The 21135-nt window shown below is 41.0% G+C and overlaps 2 protein-coding genes across 6 annotated transcripts in view; one reads left to right on the top strand and one right to left on the bottom strand.

Annotated features, from left to right (window-relative positions):
* LOC115649255 (GDNF-inducible zinc finger protein 1-like) overlaps positions 1-19971 on the top strand; it is a 32771-nt gene extending 12800 nt beyond the window's left edge. For 2 of the 5 annotated variants that reach the window (XM_030558068.1, XM_030558067.1), the window contains exons 3-7: positions 1406-1500; positions 3077-3244; positions 4917-5074; positions 5796-6137; positions 19426-19971. In XM_030558068.1, the coding sequence (XP_030413928.1) occupies positions 1406-1500; positions 3077-3244; positions 4917-5074; positions 5796-6137; positions 19426-19476 (814 nt within the window). In that variant the 3' untranslated portion in view covers positions 19477-19971. Of the gene's footprint in view, positions 1-1405; positions 1501-3076; positions 3245-4916; positions 5075-5795; positions 10561-19425 lie in introns of those variants that run through there. The other 3 variants (XR_003999789.1, XM_030558069.1, XM_030558071.1) reach the window with 3 other exon arrangements.
* Positions 11875-21135, bottom strand: part of NAPB (NSF attachment protein beta) — a 34471-nt gene continuing 25210 nt past the window's right edge. Inside the window, exons 6-11 of the mRNA XM_030558072.1 lie at positions 19218-19273; positions 18551-18635; positions 15341-15445; positions 13860-13928; positions 13300-13350; positions 11875-12309 (exon numbers count right to left, since the gene is read on the bottom strand). Coding sequence (XP_030413932.1) covers positions 12205-12309; positions 13300-13350; positions 13860-13928; positions 15341-15445; positions 18551-18635; positions 19218-19273 — 471 coding nt within the window. The 3' untranslated portion in view covers positions 11875-12204. The remainder of the gene's footprint in view (positions 12310-13299; positions 13351-13859; positions 13929-15340; positions 15446-18550; positions 18636-19217; positions 19274-21135) is intronic.

Below are 21135 nucleotides of genomic sequence, written 5' to 3'. Positions count from 1 at the left end.
CAGACAGGATGCGTTCTGTCATTATAGTCTCATTGAAATCAACGAGATTTCACATGATAGTAAACACTATGCCCCACAGTAAGCATTTGCAGGAGTGGGTCCTAAAATGTTGTTACCAACACAGAGAGAGATTTTTTAGCATCACTCTCTAAAGTGTTGTGACTGCTTGACACTGAAAAGCATTCACTAGTCAGGAAAATGAATGAGATTCCCCCTCTACCTGGTACCAGTATGAAGGGACAATAAGGATGCTATCTATGATGATTTTATTGTTTGTTAAGCATTGAGAAGGTGCTCAGCATTGTACGTGTCATGCATATCAAGACAGTCTCTGTCCCGAGAGCTTATGCTCTAGAGGACAGACCTAGAAAGACAAGATGTTTGGGAGGTCCAGAGGAAGGTGCCGCTTCAGATAATTACCTAATTTTTTCATTTTAATCTTTACGTATAATCTCCCCTGCTAATATTTAACTGTGAGAACTGATCATCTGGTATTTTTGTTCCTGCAGAACTATTCAAAGGAGTCAAGTAAATCAAGTGTGAAGTTCATGTGTAGGCAGGAAGTTAAAGGTAGATGCAACTGAAGTGCAATTATAGACCCTGATCCTGCAAGCTGCTCTGCATGGACACTGGACTTCACCCATGCAGATCTCTTTGCAGGACTGAAGCTATAATAAGGAAAATGCAAATGCAGTGTAGTTGTAGCCATGTCGGTCCCAGGATATAGAGAGACAAGGTGGGTGAGGTAATGTTTTTTATTGGACCAACTTCTGTTGGTGAGAGAGACAAGCTTATATCAAAATGTCATTTTCCTGTTCTGCTCCCTGTGTCTCTTCAGTTTGAGCCGTAGCCACTTACTTTACTTTGTAGGCCTGATAACCCTGCAGAGCCAGCACAGGGAACGGCAAGCCAAACTGTGGTCTGGCTCGGTAATCATTTAAAAAGAATTGTTAGCCAAGTTCTCATTGCAGAAAATGATGATGATGATAGCAGAGCCATAAAGATTACTGCTTGATTTTCAGATTCCAGCTGGAATTTAAAAGAACAGTTTATATTTTTATTACAGTTAGGTAACCCTCTATATCTTCCCCTCTCCATTTTTGTATTTGAAGTGTAAAAATTCAGTAGAGATTTTTAGGCTTACCAAAAACGTCTTTGGCTCAAATATTTCTGGATCCTGATCCCAAATCCTGGAATGTGATAGTCAGGGACAGCACTCTGCTTGTGTGGATCAGCTCAGAATCTCAGATCGATTAGGAAATCTTAGAAAGATAATTAGCACTGAATTCCACAATGCCAGTTTTTTTAGTCACATTTCAGAGGATAACCATACAGTAAAAGTGACTAGTAATGTACTGTAGAGAAGAGAGAACCTTTTAGCTTAATGGTATTTTTTTCATTTCAGAATCCACACTGGTGAAAAACCATTTGTCTGTGATGAATGTGGTGCAAGATTCACACAGAATCACATGCTTATATATCATAAAAGGTGTCACACAGGCAAGTTTCTTCTTTTGTCACCCTCTCCATGTAAAGGAACGTCAGGTGCAAAACGTATGTTATTTAGAACCTAACTGCTGTTGCAGTTTGTGACATTATGTGACATATGTTTGTGATATTTAAAGGAGGGGAGGGGCAGGGAGAGAGATCATGGTTTTGTGAATAGTTGTCTTTACTCGGGTTGCTAGGTTTAAGGAAATGTACAAAAAAAGGGTTAATTTTAATTAGCATTTCCTAAAGAAAAAGCCAACACAAGACTTCAATAAAACACCAGCTGTATAAATAATTGCAGCCATCTGGATACTGAGTAGATCAGGAGCTCCAGTGTGGAGCACAAGTATATTTTTGTTGCATATTGTGCTTTTCTGTATTGGTGTCAGAGCATTTTTGAGAGAGACGGGAGAATATTGTCAAAGCTTCACCCGTAGCATTTTCAGAATTTACTGCTGTAAAAACAAGTTTTTAAATGTGCCCTTATCAGAAATGTTGCAGAATTCCACACTTTTCCTTCATCACAGCTTTACTGCCATTTAGTTTAATGAACTAATACTGGTCTCAAAATGGTTTAAAAAGGAACTCTGAAGCCCATGATAAACCCAGGTATTTGCTGTGAATGTCAGTAGAAGGGGCTTTTTTGTTTTTGTTTGCAAAGGAGTCATTCATAGACACCTTTGCACAGTCTGCATTTTGCTCCCTTACTTCCCTGCATGGTCTTTGCTTGTGGGCAGGCAGTGGATAGAAGTGGGCAAAAACCTAGTCAAGGGAATGGAAGTTTCCCATTGGCTTCAATGGACTTTGGATCATGAGTAGCTGGAGACTGCTTTGGAAATTCAGTCCCATTGATAGTAAGGCTTTATCCTAATTATTAAAGCTAAATATGAACTCGCATTCTGGGCAAACATGCAGCAATTAACCTAAGAAACATAATTTTAAAAGTGGCTTATTTTAACCTCTAATTACCTGCTTCATGCACTTGCAATTAAAATCACATATGCTGGATTGACATTGTACTGCTAGGCTTGTGTCATGTGTGGGGAATTCCTTCTTTTCCTTTCGCATTTCTTACCCAGACATGTTAGAAATCTCTCTTTCCCCCCTGCTCATGGACGCTTCTCCCTTGAACAAATGTAAGCTGGCAGAAAATGTAAAACTAGTGACATGTTAACCCAGGAAAACTTGCCTTAAGCAACAACTGAACATCGGGTACTAAACAGAGTAGCCTTCTTATAAGAGTGAGCAGGACTCTGTTCAGTATGAGCCTGAGCCAAGGGCCACTAAGTTAGTGGAATGACTCCAGCTAACTGAAGAGTTCAGTGGCCCTACATTTGGGGATATTTTGGTATGCTCTGAGATGGGAGGTTGCCTTCTGAGAGTGGTGCCTCGCACAGCTTTCTCAAACAGGCATATTCCGTACCTGATAATGCAGCTTTTACTCCTCTGAGCTAGGCTCACTGAATCCTTTTTGACATTGACCCATGTTTAGTTTGTATATAATAGCTCTGTGTTTGCATGTAATGCCTAATGACATTCTAAAACACTCCTTTGTTTTTCCTTCTCCAATTCACCCTTGCTGTAGGGGAAAGGCCTTTTATGTGTGAAACATGTGGGAAGAGCTTTGCCTCTAAGGAGTACTTGAAACACCATAATAGAATACATACCGGATCCAAGCCGTTTAAATGTGAAGTTTGCTTCAGAACATTTGCACAGAGGAATTCGCTTTACCAGCATATTAAAGTTCACACGGGTAGGAAACATTTGTTTGGAAAGTAAAGTGTATAGGATAGTAACGTGTATCTATAGGTCTAAGTCTTAGGACTGTTTAATGTTGAGGGACTCCTTTAACCAAGAACTTTTATTACTTTTAAACGTACTAACCCTTTGTAGAACTCTTAAAACTGTTTTCAACCAATGGTGGGGTTTCCTCCATTCCTTTCCTCTTACCCCATCCTCCAAAAATGTGTTCTCTCTGCTGACTGAATAGCAGCAATTAACTGGCAAGCACTTCACAGAGCTGTGCTGATACCTCCTTACTGATGCTGATGCCACATGACACACAGAAAAGTTTATTAGTAAATAAAGAGCATCCATTTTAGCTCCATTCAAAACACTGCAAAGAGCAATGTTGTCTTTGCAGACTTGTCCTCCCACCCACCTTTACTGCTGGCTTCCTCTTCCTAGTTTGTGTTCATCTCTACCTGTACCTTGTTCTCTGTCAGTAGAAGCAAAATGGCCATGGGCACAATTGCATCTCTGCTCCGATGCAGCCTTGCGCTCCTACTGGTTCCACCTGAACCATGCAACTCTAGTCAGTGTCAGGTTGCTGCTGCCAGCGGCTCCAAGCAAACACTCTACTGCCTTTGCTGATTGTGTCCTTGACATTGTCTTTGACTCTACACTCTCCTTCACCCATCTCTTTTATAGCAATTGGGCTATCTCTATGGCTTCCTCCATAACTTCACCTGCATCTATATCAGCCTCAGTCCTACCCCTGCTGAAATCTTCATCCATGTCTTTGATCTCCTCTTTTGGCTGGTGGAGTGCGCCTTAGGTTTCAACACCACGGCATGGGGCGAATGTTTCTGTCTAGCTTTGCTGATGTACAAAGTGCAGCCTACACTATAACCATCTAGTTGCTCTCCGTTGCAAAGCCAGCTTAATATTGTCCATAGTTATAAAATTCTCCCTAGACTATCTTCAGCCAGCTCGAAGACACTCAGTGTACTTTCCTCTCCTCAGCTTGTCTAGCACTGGGCTCTTCTCTGTCCCTGCACACAATCCTACCACGATGCTGGAGCCTTCTCCCCTATATTGCCTGCCATCTGCAATACCAACCTGACATCTCTCTGCCTCATCACATTTGCATCTATTTTCAAATCATCTGAAACCCCTACTTACTTTCTCTGTGCTGTTATTTAACCCCGTGGCTGTATCACAAAATGCTTTACTGGGGTAAATAATAAATCGTGGGTGAAAGATGCTTTAGACTAAAGTGCAGTTTATATACTGAATGGTATTGTGATCTGCTTTGGTAGATTTAAAGAGAGAAACCAGAGGGTGTGATAAATCCCAGTATTTCTGCCTTAGTAAAATATTGATATAGGTAAATATGAAAACTCATGTATTTCAGGCCAGAAGCTTACCGATGTAAGTGCTCTGTTGGCTTCAACAGAGCTAAACCGATTTACACTAGCAGAGGATCTGCCCTGAAACTATAGAAATGATCTGTTTACCTTGGATGCATCAGTATAATTTTATGCAAATCTGAAATTCCCACAAATATGTTTGCATGCTTTGCGAACATGCCTGTACTTGCCTAGTCAAATAACTGTGATACGAGGGCATGTTATGAGATTACCAAAGGAGCAGCACTCCGGGTACAGCTCAGAGGTCACTCTAACCCTGTGTTCTGATTTCAGGTGAACGGCCCTATTGTTGTGATCAGTGTGGTAAGCAGTTCACACAGCTCAACGCATTGCAGCGCCATCATCGGATACACACGGGGGAGAAACCGTTCATGTGCAATGCGTGCGGGCGAACATTCACGGATAAATCCACCTTGCGGCGGCACACTTCAGTAAGGACCGAGTCTTGCTACAGACGCCACTGCTCGTTCCAGTGGGTCTTATGTTGCATCTCAGACATGCCCATGTAAAATGGGCCTGTTGGCTGTAGAATACTTGAGTAAATGCATTGTCCCATTGAGGCCGACAGCTTTTCTGGGTTACAGTCAAATTAATCTCACTACTGGCAGCTTAGCGCGCGCACACAGCAGGAAGGACAGTTATTTTTCTCACTCTTTTGCTGACTCACTATATGACCCTGGGGCTGCCATTTCCCTGCGAAATGGGAGTGATAATACAGGGAGGCTGTGTGCGACTTCACTCATTGGGAGAGATACTTTGCTTTGCCAAGTTCACACTTGATGAAATGGAGCAAGGGAGCCCTTCAGAGACCTGATTGGAGCTCCCTGATTTTCTACCTGGCCCTGGGACAAGCTAGCGCAGCATTGGGGCTGCTCTTTTCTGCGTCAGCTTACAATAGCTCAGGCCTCTTCTCCCTGTCTCCAGAGGGCTGCCATACAAGTCCACTTGGCCGACTGTGTGCCTGCTTCAGAATCCCCAGGTAGAAGGATATAGCAAGTCACCCTCCTTTTGACACTGCCTGAGCCGTATAAAAGCTGAGGAGCAGCACGGAATCTGCCCCACTATTTGTAAACAGATTTTTGGATCCTTGGCTGGAAGATTCTGTAGAAAGGCAAACAGCAAGTGCTGAAACTGTATTGTGTTTGTTTTTAGATACATGATAAGAATACACCCTGGAAGTCTTTCCTGGTTATTGTTGAAGGAGTGTCTAAGAACGACGAAGGTCACAAGACAGAGCTTCCTGATGAAGAGTATCATGTGTCACCTAAAATAACAGAGAAGTTGCTGTCTTTTTCTGAAAATGGCCACTATCAAAACTTGACTGCTGTCCCAGGGAGTGTGACTGCACTGCATGACAACAGTTCTTCTATCGGGACAGACTGCAAATCGGATGGGACTGTGGGACCCCAAGAAGCCCTCCTAGCTACCACCTTAAGTGAACTTACGGTACTACATACACAGACAGATGCTATTCAGCCACAGCTCCATGCTCTGGTGAATATGGAATAATTTGGTATTGTTCACCAACCCAGCCTAGGCCATACCTCTAATAACTTCTGACTTTGCCAGGAACCTAGTGATGTAATTAGGAGAAAGCATAGCCCCTAAAGGAAGAGGGACTAGTCGTGGATGACATTCATGTCCTCCTCACCCTTAAAACACCACCAAACTGTAATCTTCAATTTGCATAGTCTAGCGGTAGCTCCTTTTCCCGGCTGATAGTTGTTGTTCTACTTTATTCATTTCTTGATTTTTCTGTACCCTCTGTTATGAACGTGGGAAATAATACAGTCACTTCAGAGAGCAGTTAACCTCAAGCAGAGCATATGAAGACCTGCCATTGTTTTAATCTCTGGAAATCTGACTATGCAGTCTCCTCTTCGCTACCCTTCCTGCAAAGGTGTGGTAAGCCCTTCTTCCTTTTGTTCGGATGGCTTGAGTGCAGCTCCCTTAGAAAGGAAGGGATGTGGGTTTTTTGTGTTGTTTCTTTTCCAATTCGATTCCACAGGAGTGAACAAAACAGAAATATTGTGTTACTTGTGGGCCTAACAGTTAATCGAATAAATACTTTCCTAGTAAAAGTTTGTAAGTAGAAAATAAAATTCTGTTAAATTTCATTTCAGGAAGTGTTTTAATCTTGGCTTTACCAAAGATTCAAGCAGAATCATTTTAGTATTTGGAAAAACCAATGGGAACAAGAGTGGGAAATGCATGGAGTTACATTCCAATAGTGCTTATTTTTCCATAGCAAAAATGTGGAACTTGTAACCTGTGGGTTGGAACCAGATTGTGCTGTTATGGAACTCACTCCAATAAGAAGTGTCAATTGTGAATTAGCAGGATCACTAATCTATTGTTTAGTGAGTTATTTTAATAACTAAAGGTAAATTACTGCTTCATTGTCACCAACTTTTACACTAAATTTGAACTCAAGCTCTGATCTTGCAACTGGCTCTGCTGGTGCAGATCTGTATTGACTAATGTGGTTCCATTTAAGCACAAAGGGGTCTCTCCTGATAGATTCATTTGTGGGATAGGGGCTGTGGGGTACAGGTGATAAGTGGGATACATTAAGGCCATTCAAGTAGTTTCAGACTCCAAACTTTACTGTTGAAAACTTTTTATAGAACTTGTAAAGAAAAACATCTTTGTGGTTATTTCAAGAAGCCTTTTCTAAGTCAGTGTTGGAAATGCAACCACTGCAGCTTTGGGCTAGTGCCAAAAATAAATGACATCAGTGCAGTTGTTTATATTTTTTAAGCTTTTGTTTTCCTGATTAGAATGGTATTTAGTATCTGAGGTGAAAAATTTAACAGGAAGATATTGACAATGTGCCTTTTTTAAATGTCAAGGAAGGTAGTGCTTGCTCCAATATCTATTAAGGCATTAGGAGTCTTCCCATTGACTTCACTAGGCATTTGGAGCAGCCTTTATGGGTTGAATTCTGCAAGCTATGCTCCCATGAATGATCTGATGGTTAATGGCACTTCTCATGGGTGTTGAGTGTTAACCTAGTAAGAGACTGCAGGATCAAACATTTCTGTGGAACCCCCCTTCCCCATACCTTCTACAAAAATCTGGTCAAGTTCAGGGTGTTAGTCTCATTGTAAAATAAGCAGTAGGACAAAAACTATCTTACAAGCAGTAAAGGGAACACAAGTGGGATGTCTCAGTACAACCAGTTTCTTTCCATTGCAAGGGGTTTCACTTTCCAAGTTAAGATATACATTTTCCCTCACTAAGAATAAACTAATGTTCAGTTAACCTATCATTTATAGTGTTTTCTTTGTTCTGTGAGCAAATTACATGTGTTGGTGTGTGTAACTGAGCAGAGGCTGACTGGGTCAGTGAAGAAGGCCTGAGCCTGTTCCTACTGATTTTAAGTAGAGCAGAATTAGCCCTATAGTTAAGAGTATTTTAAGATGAAGCTTTCAACAATTAAACATCTTAATCCCACTTGCCTTTTTTCAAAAGATCACTACAATTTTCTGCTTTTGAAAGCATTGGTCAAGTAGTTTGCTACTAACAGAGCGATTAACTGTTCCATATCGGGCCAAATCTTCTGCTGTGTCAGTTTATAGCAGCTGAGGATCTGCCCTTCTGATTTTTGCAGATATTAAATTTTTTGGTGACGGTTTCTTAATGTGGGTGTTGTTTAAGTAGCAGTTTGAGAAAAACTTGCTGAAAGTTAAGCACATGCATCACTATCGCCCACTCCTAAAAGACTTACTGGTAGGCAAAGCAATAAAAATAACCAAACGATGGACCAGAGTTTGGGGGGTTTTTTGAACCTTAAAGGAGCTTCTGATGTTACCTTTGACCCCTAGCTTAATCCAGGAAAAGGGTTAAAAAAACAGCTTTCCAGGAGGTTATATTTGACATATTTATTCAAAAATTGTGTTCTGAGTGTTGAAGTTCAAATGATTCCTAATGACCAATGTACAGTGTTTGTAGATATATTTAAATCCTGAGTATTAGTACCTGTAGACAGGGGAAGTTTTTGTATTCCATGAGTGTATGGAAGTGAGTAACCTGTACAAACTATTAAATCCTATTAAAATATTGAACTAGTACTGCCCTTTCTGTAAGTGACTTGCTTGGAGTACCAGATGGGCCTCTTCCCTGAGAACTATGCATTGTATATTGCAGAGATCTGATGATTTTATGTGATTACAGTAGCAGGCCCCTGGGTACTTTTGCAGTAATTCTACAGAAGTTGCTACTGACCAACTGGTGCCTTAGGCCTAATCATTCCATTGTTTGTTACTCTGTTTTGCTTCCATAGTGCTGATAAACAGTTCTGCAACAATGTTAAACGTGCATCAGAAAACTCTAAAGGACTCATCACTTTTCACAAGTGAACAAAATCACACTGTAAACCTACGAACTTCAATTGTACAGGCTTATCTGTACAGGTGTTAGGTGCAAGGTGAAATTCAGTGCACAGCATTCTGAAGAGTTACACATTAAATATGCAGAATCTGGAACCACTTGCTGCAGAGCACTCTTTGAAGGAAAGGGGCTTTACTGTTAAAAATACTACTCCTATCAAACCAGGGAGTTTAAGTACGTAGCAGTAGCCATTCACCAGAAAAGAATGCATCACAATTACTTAATTTTTATTTTATTACTGTACTGCTTCACACAAAACAATCTGTTCCTGCTAAGGCCATTTCATTATTAGTTTTCATAGTAGATTCTTGACCCGAGGGAAGGAAAAAGAACACCCTGACAGATTTGCTTTATGATTTACATAAACTGGTATATCACAGTTTACAGATGACATGCTGCTATACAAAATCACCAAGGTTTGCATTTAGACAAAACTACTACATTATAGAGCGCATTAATAACAGATCACAGATTAGTACATAGAGTTCTGGTACATCATCAGCAATTTATGCATACTATCATAATTGTGCAAAAATACTGGTTTTTTGGGTTCTGGAAAAATAAATTAACCACACAAAGTAAAATGTAACCAGTGCCAAGTTGTGCTTAAAAAAATTCCACAATTTCTGTATTAACAAAATGTGCCTATCATGTGGTGATACCTGTGTAGGATTTTCACTAAAGTTGGCTGAACTGTGTTTTATCTGATCTCAAATTATATGTACTATGGCAAGACTATATGTAATCAAGAACTATGTTCCTTTCTGAATAAGGAAAGTTATGCAACTTGAAAAAAGTAATGCTCCTCTACTAAACAAAGCTTGACACCTCATTTCTTCTTATACAAGTGCTTTTTCAAATATTTAGGACTACTGTAGCCTAAACATAAGCATGCATATATTTTCCTCTCTGGGTTGTCTGTGTAGAGAATCAGCTGAAGCTGAGTCAATACAGATATAGCACTCAGGTGTGACAAATTCACCCCTGAGCAACAGCTCTGGTGCCTTAACCCTCTTGTAGATGCAGTTAGATCAACAGGAGAATGCTTTTATGTGCTAGTGCTCAGGGCCATGGTTTTCTTACAGTGACAGAAAAACCCCTTCCATAGCTGTAGCCACACGATAGGATTATGTTAGCATATATCCGTTTAAAGAAGAGTCAGATTTGTTCAGGCATGGTTCCCTAGAGGGAGATCCAAGTCAGTCATTTCTAATGGGACCAGCCCCTGTAAGCAAGTGTTAATTGTGCAAGTTGCAGCTTTAACATTTCCTAACACATCTGAGTCTCTTGCTCATCAGAGCCAGCCCCTCCCAGTCCCCTTTTGGCCACACATCTCCATCCGACAAGGAGGGAGAAAAGGCTTTTGTACAATTTCAATGATAACTCACTAGTGCTATTCATTCCAACTACAAGAAAAGTCACACTCCCTACATAGCACAAAGCCCTTCCTGGTTTAGTTTATAAATACACATCTAGAAAACAATCAAGTAGAAGAAAGATTAAATTGATTGTTGATGAGAGTTGAGTTGATATAACACATTCCAGGAAAGATGTTTTTTATCATTTGGTCTCCTATCAGTGTGCTGGCTTGCTAGGGTTACTATGTCGGTCAATAGTCATTCAATCCCAAAGCCAGCAGCACAAACAAAAAACAGATATTCGTAAAGACAACAAAAATGAAAGCCAGCTAGTACCCTGTCTGGAATGTGGGTAGGTCCATGCATATTTGTGGCAGGTCTTTCCTCCAAAAGAAATCAAAGACCAACCTAGGCCATAGATAGTAGCAGTACAGGTACTAACTATGGGATACTAGAGTTTTCTTATGTTAAAGTATCCAATATTTAAAGGTCAAATGACTAGTAGCATTTATGCAAAATAAAACTAGTACTCTTTCATTATGTAAGCAGCACTGGTGACATAAGAATGAAATAATTTCTACAGCTTATTGGAACTGCACTGAAATATTAAGCCATAACACTGAAACTGCATATGGTCATGAGTCTATCTTACTGTCATACATATATTGAATTATAGGTAGCTTGTCTACTTATCTCCATTGAAACTAGGATCTACACACACACAAACTGGGATTCACACACATTCTTCAAGATAATTAATTTCTACATAGTTTTAAAACAAGCCTGGGCAAGCTGTTGTCCAGCAATGCTGAAGGAGGGTATCTTAGCTAAGATAAAGCCTAATTCAATAACTATTGACACAGCTTTGCCAACAGCACAAAGGGAAAGTAGTAGTGTTCTGGAATATACAAAAAAACGGCAGCAAAGACAATAGCAGGAACTTAAGTAAATGAAAAGTTAGAAAAATATATTATTACCTGTTAAAGTCCTCTTGGAGAGATGGTATGCACCAAAAAACAACATAAGTGGAAAAATATATCCAAGAAAAAAATAGAAGAAACTTACATTTCATATATAGTTCTTAAATAGAAAATACATGATAAGCTAGGTCCTATTTAACGAATGGTTTGGGAGAAGGTAATTGATAATATATTATATACAGACCCCTCACCTATGAAGATTAGTGTTTTTAAACCCAAGCCATTATGTATTTATTCTTGCACATCTGTATGTGTATAGTATATACACATCCACACTGTATCTAAAAATCACAGGCATTTCACTGGCATTAAAATAGCTCTGTCGATTTTAAAAACAAAAATCTACATGTCTCACTAAGGTCCGTTAAAAACACAGAACTTTAGCAATACATTAGCATTAGATCAGAAAATATTGTGTGTACTGTATGTTATGGACAGATATTTACAAGCATGGATCCAAAATGTTGAAGACGATGAGCTAGTAGAGAAATGGCGGCCAAAAAAAAATTTTAAATGGAAGACTTTTGGCTCATCAGCTACTAAAAATAAAGATTTTTGCCCCAAGCATTTCTTTCACTGATCTCAAAAGTCTTGTGAATCCCTCTATTGCTCTCACATACGGAAGAGCTGTCAGCAACACCTAGGAGTATTATTTCTTATCCATCCATGTCATCAAAAAGACACCAGGATACTAACAATACAGGTCATTTGGTTCATAAGCAACAAAATTAAGCCAGGTGTAGTGTCAAGTATCCCATAATGGTCCCTGGCCATTACACAAAAACAGATTACTTAGGAGTTAGGCAACATGCCACATATACCACAAATAATTCACTTTAGGTCTCCATCACCATCTGCTTGAAGTGATTTTTTGATGCGAAGCAACATAGTCGTAAGCCACTGATCCAAGCGAGATATGGAATCAAATTCCTTAACCTAATTGGAAGGAAGTTGAACACAGTTTAACAGAGGGCAAACGGGAATATGGCTATCACTACTCCTAGGAGTAAACTGTGCTACGTTTCATTTGCGATTCATTTGTTAAATTTCTGTTAGTTAAATAGTCCTTAAACCACTGATACATGTAGTAAGGGCTGAGCCAAAGCTCATTAAAGCCTGTGGGAATTTCAAATATCAAGCACAAAGAAGCCAGGATTACTGGAAAAAGACCAGAAGAGGAAGGAACTAGAGTGGAGAGTAAAGAGTCCTCAAAATGCAGTGATCACCAGTAGGGGAGCCCTGGTAATTTCGAAGACCCTCACCCAAGGTTTTTTTTTATATATATATATATATATATATATATATATATATATATATATATATATATATACACACACACACACACACACACATACACACATACTTCAATGGGACTTAAGCGTGTGCTTCAGTGCTTTGCTGATGGGGATGGTTTGCTGAACAGGGTCCTTTAGACATTTTCAGCTGCTTCGTATTGCTGCAGTAGCCCAAGGCAGCCCACGCCCACTCGTGAATATGGCCCAGAGATGTTGAAAAACTCTTGGAACCTGATCTGCTACTGCACTGATTTCAGCAGCGTTACACTATAAAACTGGAGTAACAGTAGTGAATCAGGCCCTTCAATTGCAAACTCTTTCCATCAGTTCTTCAGGACAGAGACTTTAGCCTGAATTTTCATTCACACGCAGGCCTCTTTGCATTGCTCTGTTTACCCCTCCAGAGCAGCGTGAAGTGGCTTCATTGTAGGTGGCAATCAGCCTATGTGTTTCATACAGCACAGAAGATGCTGCCAGTGCTCAAAGAACAACCGTGCCCAGGAACGTTTGTGCAAGTAACTGAGCATGCAAAATTCACATGCAAAAATGAAGACATAGAGGGGGGCTCCTTTGAACTCTGGTCCTAGAATTATCTGCCACAAATGGATCAGTGTACAGCTTGACTACTTACTGCCTCAGTGTACGCCTCACAGTTTTGGTCCTCATGGGCTTCCAGCAGTTTCTAACAGAATTACAGTCAAGGGTTATACATTAATATTGAAAATTTATCACTTCAATTTACAGCAGACTCGGCACCCATTGTCTGGGTATTCTGTAACCCTGTGGTCTACAAATTACATGTAACGCTTTTCTCCATTAAGAAACCAAAAGAGATAATAAATATCCAGTGCTTGCACTTCACGCAGAACAACGACCTCCTGAACCTGTTTAATCCAGCAATATACAGACAGTGTCTGATACTATCCAACAGGCCCTTTGGATCTACTGTTATAATATTAGCTTACCCATAAATATCTACTTTCATTAAGATTATAATTTGTCTCATTTAATTGCCTCCCCAGTTACACAAGTTCTGTACAATTCATGTGGGTGTTCTCTAATATATACAAATAATATGAAACAGATCAACATAGGATATGGTGAGGGAAAGATAGTACCAGGGCAATTTTTTTATTTCCAGCCAATAACTCAACTTTCAGGGCATCTGTATTTAACATCAGTTCTACTTACTTTTACTAGCTTGCACTCTCTCGAATCTGTGAATGCTGGGAACATTTCTTCATACTTCTCCAGAGCAAGCTGAAACAGAGAAGCTAGCCTTTCCATTAAAACTACTAGAAAAAGCAACCACTGGGTTTCATCTTAATACAAGAGTTATTCTCATAGTTATTGTCTTTGTTGCAGTGTATTAGGCTTAGGTTACATAAACAGTCTAACATAACAGAGTCCAATAAAATCCCAAGAACACAAGGAAATTCAGATTGAAGGTCCAAACTGGTCTTTGCCTAACTGGGAATGTGTCTAAAGTATTGTAAGGGTGGAAGCAACATAATTAAGTGTCAAACCCTGTCATTGCAACAAGTGATGCTCCTGCCCCAGCTAGTCTCACAGCCTCTAAATGGGCTGTCCCCTTTCCACCTGAATTAACTTACATTTATTGGGGGGGAGGGGAGGGAAAGGGGGACGTAGCTGTTTGAGGGAGGATGCAGGAAAGGAAAGTTTGGATCTACCTTGAGAGAACTCCAAAAAAAGAAGCCGTTTCCCTTTCTTCCCTGCAGATTTTAGGCGAAACGAGACACAACGGAGACTGCAGAGTTAAAGGATGCCTTCCGCCATCCATGGGAGAAAGTATATGCTTTCTCTTAAGCAGAAACCAGACATGCTGTGGTCTGTTATTTTTTCAGCTTGAGCTGTGACTTTAAAAGGCTCTGTTAATTTCAATGTGTGTTGGACCAGGCCATGCAGGTGCAAGTCAGGTCGTACAACCCTGGCCTGATCCAACACGCACTGGAATCAACAGAACTATCCTGACTGACTTCAGCAGGTGCTGCACCAGAATGTTAACTACCTGACTGGGCCAGCAAGTCGGGGCATTATTTAGGTGCCTACAAAACAAAAAGAGCAACTCAATTACAGGCAGGATGGAAGTCAGCCCCTGATCAAAATGGGGACCAGAAACAGGCTCCCTTTTGGAGATGCTTAAATCGTGCCCTTTTTATGGGACTGCGCCCGCATGACAATTGTTTTATTTTGAACAGTACTGCGTGAGACAGAGTTCATGGGCCTGATTTTAATACCCGCTTCCTTTTCTTTTGCAAATAATTGCTGGCGCTATTTTGTGGATATGAATGTAGACATCTGTGTCTGCTTGAACTGTGGTAGTCACATCTCTACATGCTTTTGTCTGCACCCAAAACTACGGGCACCTCCTAATGTTGGCAAGCATAAAAAGGAAATCTGGCTTTGAAAAACAGGGCCCGCCTCAGCAATGATTCCCATACAAAAATAAAAATCAATTGTTCTTTTCTAATAGGAACGCACTTCCGCAGCTCAGATCCTACTGCGAATGTTTAATAGTAATCACTGCGTATCGAGAGAGAATGTATATTTCACCCCCAAACTGTGGAAATAGGAGATAGTTCAATCACATTAATTAATGTTGCAAAATTTCATTTAAGTGATGCTGCACATCCTAGGAGAATGTCACTAACCTTAGCATTCAACTCATCCACAATGAAGTGGCAGAGAGCAGCTTTAAAGAAATACTCTTTTGCACTGTACTTGAGCAAAGGATTATCCATGGTATTTGTTCCAACCTAGATATAAAAAGTTATAGTGACAGTCAGGTTATATGGTATCTTTTCTTTGTAAGACAAGAACAAAACCCCAAGATGATCAAAATTACATGCAAGAGCTCACACACGTTTAACAGACTGGATTAAAAACATGCAACAAATACCAGATCCTAAGAAAAAGCAACAGCTCAACAGGTTTCATCTAATACAACAAAATTCCAAAGTGAAACAAATCAGTCACAAATATTTGTATATATATAATAATAAAGTGATTTAGGCATTAAAGTTCCCACCTATAGTGATTGTAAAGACATATGTGTGCGCACACCCCCATCTACCCTCTCTAAGGGTTCAAACAGCACATATCCATGCAGCACTTCAGTGCTGTACAATGCTGTAATACCACCCAGAACAGAAAGGTGGTTCTCTCGGGTTCCTCCCGGGCTCAATCCTGCATGTTGCTGAGCGCTCTCTCCCTGATCCAGCAAAGCACTTAAGCACATGCTTAGCTTTAAGCACAAACAGTCCCCACAGAAGAGGCGTGAGACTGCACGTGTGTGCGCACGTTCAGGATTTTAAAAGAGCGCTGATTCTGGGGAAAACCACACGCTCGCCCTCTAACTAAGTGGTGTTTTGTACGCTGTGCTCCAGTCATCAGGGATGCACTCTGTCTAAGCTTTTCTGGCAGCCAATTGGAACCTAGCTCCTCTTATAAAGCAGAAAGCTGCTGGCAAAGGGAATCCACTCTAGCACCTTCACCAGGTTTGTCTGGCATTACAGACAGGTTCTGGAGCATGTTACATAGCACTATACAGACACATAGAGGCCAAACCACAGCTGCCCTGCACAGGGTCAGTAGAAGAGGAAGGAGAGTGAAAGGAATTGGTTTCCCACCACTGCACGCCCATGCAGGAGGCAGACATCATTTGGATGGCTGCAGTCCTAGAATGCAGGAGGTTCTTGTCAGCAATATTCCAGACCCCAAAAGGACCATATATGGACTGGGAAGAGCATAGCTGTGGCTTCATGTCCCTGCGCACTAGCTCTTGGCTGCTGAGTACTGGGGAGAGCAAAACTGCAGAGCAGATGCAGTAACTGTCATCCGTCAGCATCCCTGGAGGCATGATGTCGGCAAGCATAAGACTCCAGCTACCCCTACATTACAGTAGTTTGCTTCCCCACATCTTAATGCTTTTGGCCTGATTCAGCAAGGTGCAGGGAACCCTCAGCTCCTGTGGAAGTCAGCAGGAGTGGAGGATGCTCAGTAATTCTAGCTCAGATGCCCACAGAGCTCTATTTATTGTGCACTGCTTCACAAGTACAGCCTCTCTCTCAGTGCCTCTATTTGCCATTTGATGCAGACTAGGGAACAGTGACTTGATTCTGTGATATCCTGTACAAGTACTGGGTCCCTAAAGGGTTCAAAAGCAAAGAGCTGATTTAAAATACTCCCAGCCAAAAATCTTCATTACAACACAATAGCTAAGTTTGCAAATAGGTATCAATGAAAACAAAACAGGACATTCTTATAAAAGGTAAAAAATACATAAAAATAAAAATTTTGAAAGCCAGGAAGTTAACAGATTAAGTCCCACAAACAACCTTAGCTGATCTCATGCCATTGGTCATCCTCTAGCTACCTACCAACCCTCATGTCTGGAAATTCTGAACACAAAGAGTAATATGGTGGCAGCAAAATCTCTACTAAAATGATCCACTCAAGTGCATCGGCTGCCAGCTGGTCCGCCAGAGATTAGTTCTAGCCATGCAGTATAATTCCTAATTATTTCACAGATTCTCTTGATTATTAGTGCTATGCACTAGATATCATTAGGACACAAGCACTAACATTTGAGATTCCAGCCATAAGACTATTCTGCAGTGGGGGAGAGGTGGGAGGAAGAGAGGAGAGACTTGGAAACACAAGGCATAATTAGCTTTTGGAACAAAGTTTTCTAACTCTGCAATCACATGTCTGATCGCCCTCAAAAGTCTTTCCCCAAAATTATACCAGACAGGGAACCCCCAACCCAAGAAGTTATAGGCGTTCAAAACTAAGCTTAGAAAGTAAGTTAGAATTTAACCCTGGAACAACTCATAGAAGCAGTATCTGCCTTTTTAAGAAAAACAGCTATGCACTAGATCTCAAAGGAGTCTGGAACCAACTAAGTTTGAAGTGTCTAGGCCAAGCCAATTCCTAGATACAGTTTGACACACACACACAAATCACTCACTTTTTCAAAAAGTAAAATATATTTTTGATAAATTACATCTCTCAAAAATTTTAGAGACAAGGTGGGTGAAGTACAGTAATGTCTTTTATTGGACCAACTTCTGTTTGGTGAGAGAGACCAGTTTTTGAGCTAACACAAAGCTCTGGTTCAGGTAAGAACATATGCAATAACTATCACCAGGTAAGAAATGCTCTGTGTAAGCTCAAAAGCTTGTCTCTCTCACCTACAGAAGTTGGTCCAATAAAAGATATTGCCTCAGCCACCTTGTCTTTCTAATATCCTGGTACCAACATGGCTACAGCAACACAGCATATATCTACCAGTAATGGCTCATCTGATTCACAGCACAGTTTGACAAAAAGAACTCTACACCTGACAAAGTCCACATGTGAAATTTCACATCCAGTTCAGTTGAATGGAATGGGCAAACTCTCTCTTACAACGGGAAACTAGTTGCAGCCTCAACTACTGAGAGAATGCTGATTCTTTCCACAATTAGCGCAGGAAATGATCTCTTTAGTCCACATTCCTGAGACCAATGCAAGATTTAGGGCTTGTCTACACTGTCCTGCCGTTTGGACTACGGGGTAGAAATAACAGTGCATTAACGCATTAATGAAGTCCTGTTTGAAGAGGACTATGTTAAAATGAACTAGGAACACTTTAGTTCATGCCTGCAGTGTCCATGAGGGAGATTCACAGTGCAGCACTTTAGTGCTCGTTGCTATTCACAACCCCCTAGTCCAAACTGTGGGGCAGTGTAGACAAGCCCATAGGGTTCCAGTTTTAGTGACCACAGGTCCTGACTCAGACATCAGGAGCAGCATACAATATGACCGTTCTGTGACTTCAACTACGTTGTCCATTTTATAAAAAGAGTATATGTACTAACCTGCTCGTAGATTTCAATTGCCTTCTGGTACTGCTCTAACTGAGCAGCATATGCAGCCACCTTCAGCAGACACCTGTTAGCTGAACTACAATCAAGGACTTCAGTTAAAATAAGTAATGGTACATGTGTCAATTTCCCTACTTCTCTAATAGACACATCCCTAGTTAATGCATGTGAAAACATACCCCAGCAGTTACCTGTTAGAAAAAGGAGTATATTAAAAATACCAAAATTATTAGCACACTAAGGCCATATGTTGACTCTGAAAGCTTTCTGCAAATCTACAGAAAGTTCTCTTCCCAGTGACCTGTGGTATGATATTCAGCCCCAAGGAGACTAGAAAGCATGAGCATTAAACGGTATATGAAAGTCAAGCATTAAAATCTAAACAAAGGCAGAAATCAGTTTTTACATGCAAGCACCTTAATAGGTCTCCAAAGATCTGTTTGAATACTCATACTGACAGACAGATAAGTGAATGACAATTTCATGTACCTAAGTGACAATCTCAGCATCTTAATGCAGGATTTGGACATCTTATTAAAGAATTCACAAATTAGGAGAGGCATATAATACTTGCACATCTTATTATAGGAAAGAAAAAAAGGATAAATCCAGACTGTAAACTTCCCTTGTTTAAAATAACTATTCTATGAAGAAGACTTGCCTGTTGGATTCTTCTCCTTTGTAGTAATCTGCAGCTTGTTCATAATGTGCAATTGCCTAAAAGACAGACACAAACATTTTTCTCTCAACATGTTACTTTTGAGATGAGATTTTTGGGGAAGACCGTATTTACAAAGATTAGAATTTTTCAGAATTCCTCAGGTGGTTTTAGAGGAATACCATGACATCCTATTTTTATTGTCCCACAGGATTATACCAATATTGAAACACTGCAACCATCCCGAATGAACTCTGATTAAGAGCTCGATTTTGCAAAACTGGACTACTGACTATAGCTCTTACCACTGTATGTAATCCCACTGAAATCAAAGCTTTGCAGACAACCTACAGAAGAAAAGAACGAAGAGCAGAAAGGCCAGCAGGAAAAGGAAAGGGAGATGCCCCAGGACTAATGGGGCTTCTCCACAGCAAACACAGATGCTGCAGACTCTTGTGGACCTACAGGTTCAACAATCCCAGGCTCACCTCCCTTTGCAGTCCATGCAGAACTCCATTGCAGCATCCACCCTCAACATTCCACATGGCATCAAGGGCCACCGCCCTACCCCTCTACCACTTCATCCCAGGAGACATTACGGAAAACCACAGCTTCACATACACTGACCTGTGACCACCACAGTAGCTGTATGTGTAGCTAAAATGGTCATAAATGTTCTTTCATCTTGAAAAGTGCTATTCTACTAATTCATGACGTTTTTAATGTCTTTGCTTTTAAATTGCACAGATTTTTCTTTTCACTGGTTTTGTTACTGAATAAAATTTTATTATTTGGAAAATAATTCATCTTTATTAGTTCACAGCATATGTGGCAGAGCGCCTATCAGTTCTGAAATCACCTACTTAATTGTTACTGCACAGTGTGACAACTCACAGGATCAGTGACCTACATGGTCTAATAATGATAAATGTACAGCAAGTGCTGCAAAATTAACAGGTGTACTGACAATGTTATAGTTCAACATGTACCCCCAGCACCACACAATTCCTAATAGGCCACAAAACAGCAGGGCCACATATAGAGCACAGTACACCACAATGCGTTCCTGCAGCTCATTGTAAAAGTGCTACTTCAAAGCCTCTCTGAGTCATACAGCTACGATAAGCTCTTCTAACAATCCTAGTATCTGGCTGTTTGAACTCCGCAGACAGCCTCTCCACCTCTGCCCTCCATCCCAGTGGCAACCTTCCCCCCTTTGCTTCACAGATATAATGTAGGACACAGCAGGCAGCTATAACCATTCTGATATTTTTCTTACTGAGATCCAGTCTTGTGAGTAAACAATGCCGGTGTCCCTTCAGTCTGCCAAATGCACATTCAACTTCATTCTGCACTTCTGCACCTGCTGATCGGGTAGTTGAATCTTTTCTTGCTCCTGTCGACGTAGCTGGGGTATGGCTTCATGAGTAAGGCTCAGATTTTGGTCAGGGATATTTTTAGTAAAAATCACAGACGGGTCATGGGCAATAAAGCCTGTGACCTATCCGTGATTTTTACTAAAAATATCCCTGACACAATGGGGATAGAGGAGGGTCCAGCACCCGCAGTGACTGGGGGCTCTGGGGTCCCTGCTCGGCCCGCCATGGCAGGGCAGAGGCAGGGAGGCTCCAGAAGCCTGCAGGAGCTCTGGGGAACCCCACCATCCACGGGAGCTGGGAGCTCAAGGGCCCCTTGCTGCCCAGGGCTAGGAGCTGCTGAGGGCCCGCTGCCAGCACCGGCTGAGAGCTGCGGGGCTACCTGCTGTCCTTGGGGCACAAAACGTCATATCGGTCTCTGGAAGTCATGGATTCTGTGACTTCCATGACCTCTGTGACATAATCGTAGCGTTATTCGTGAGCCACCTGAGCAAGGGGTAGGCTAGGTCCCCGAGGATCACTATTGGCATTTCAACGTTGCCAAC

This window comes from Gopherus evgoodei, chromosome 3, assembly GCF_007399415.2.
Source record: "Gopherus evgoodei ecotype Sinaloan lineage chromosome 3, rGopEvg1_v1.p, whole genome shotgun sequence".
Taxonomy (NCBI): Eukaryota; Metazoa; Chordata; order Testudines; family Testudinidae; genus Gopherus; species Gopherus evgoodei.
Note: the sequence above shows the minus strand (reverse complement) of the source record. Positions and strands in the feature narration are given on the sequence as shown.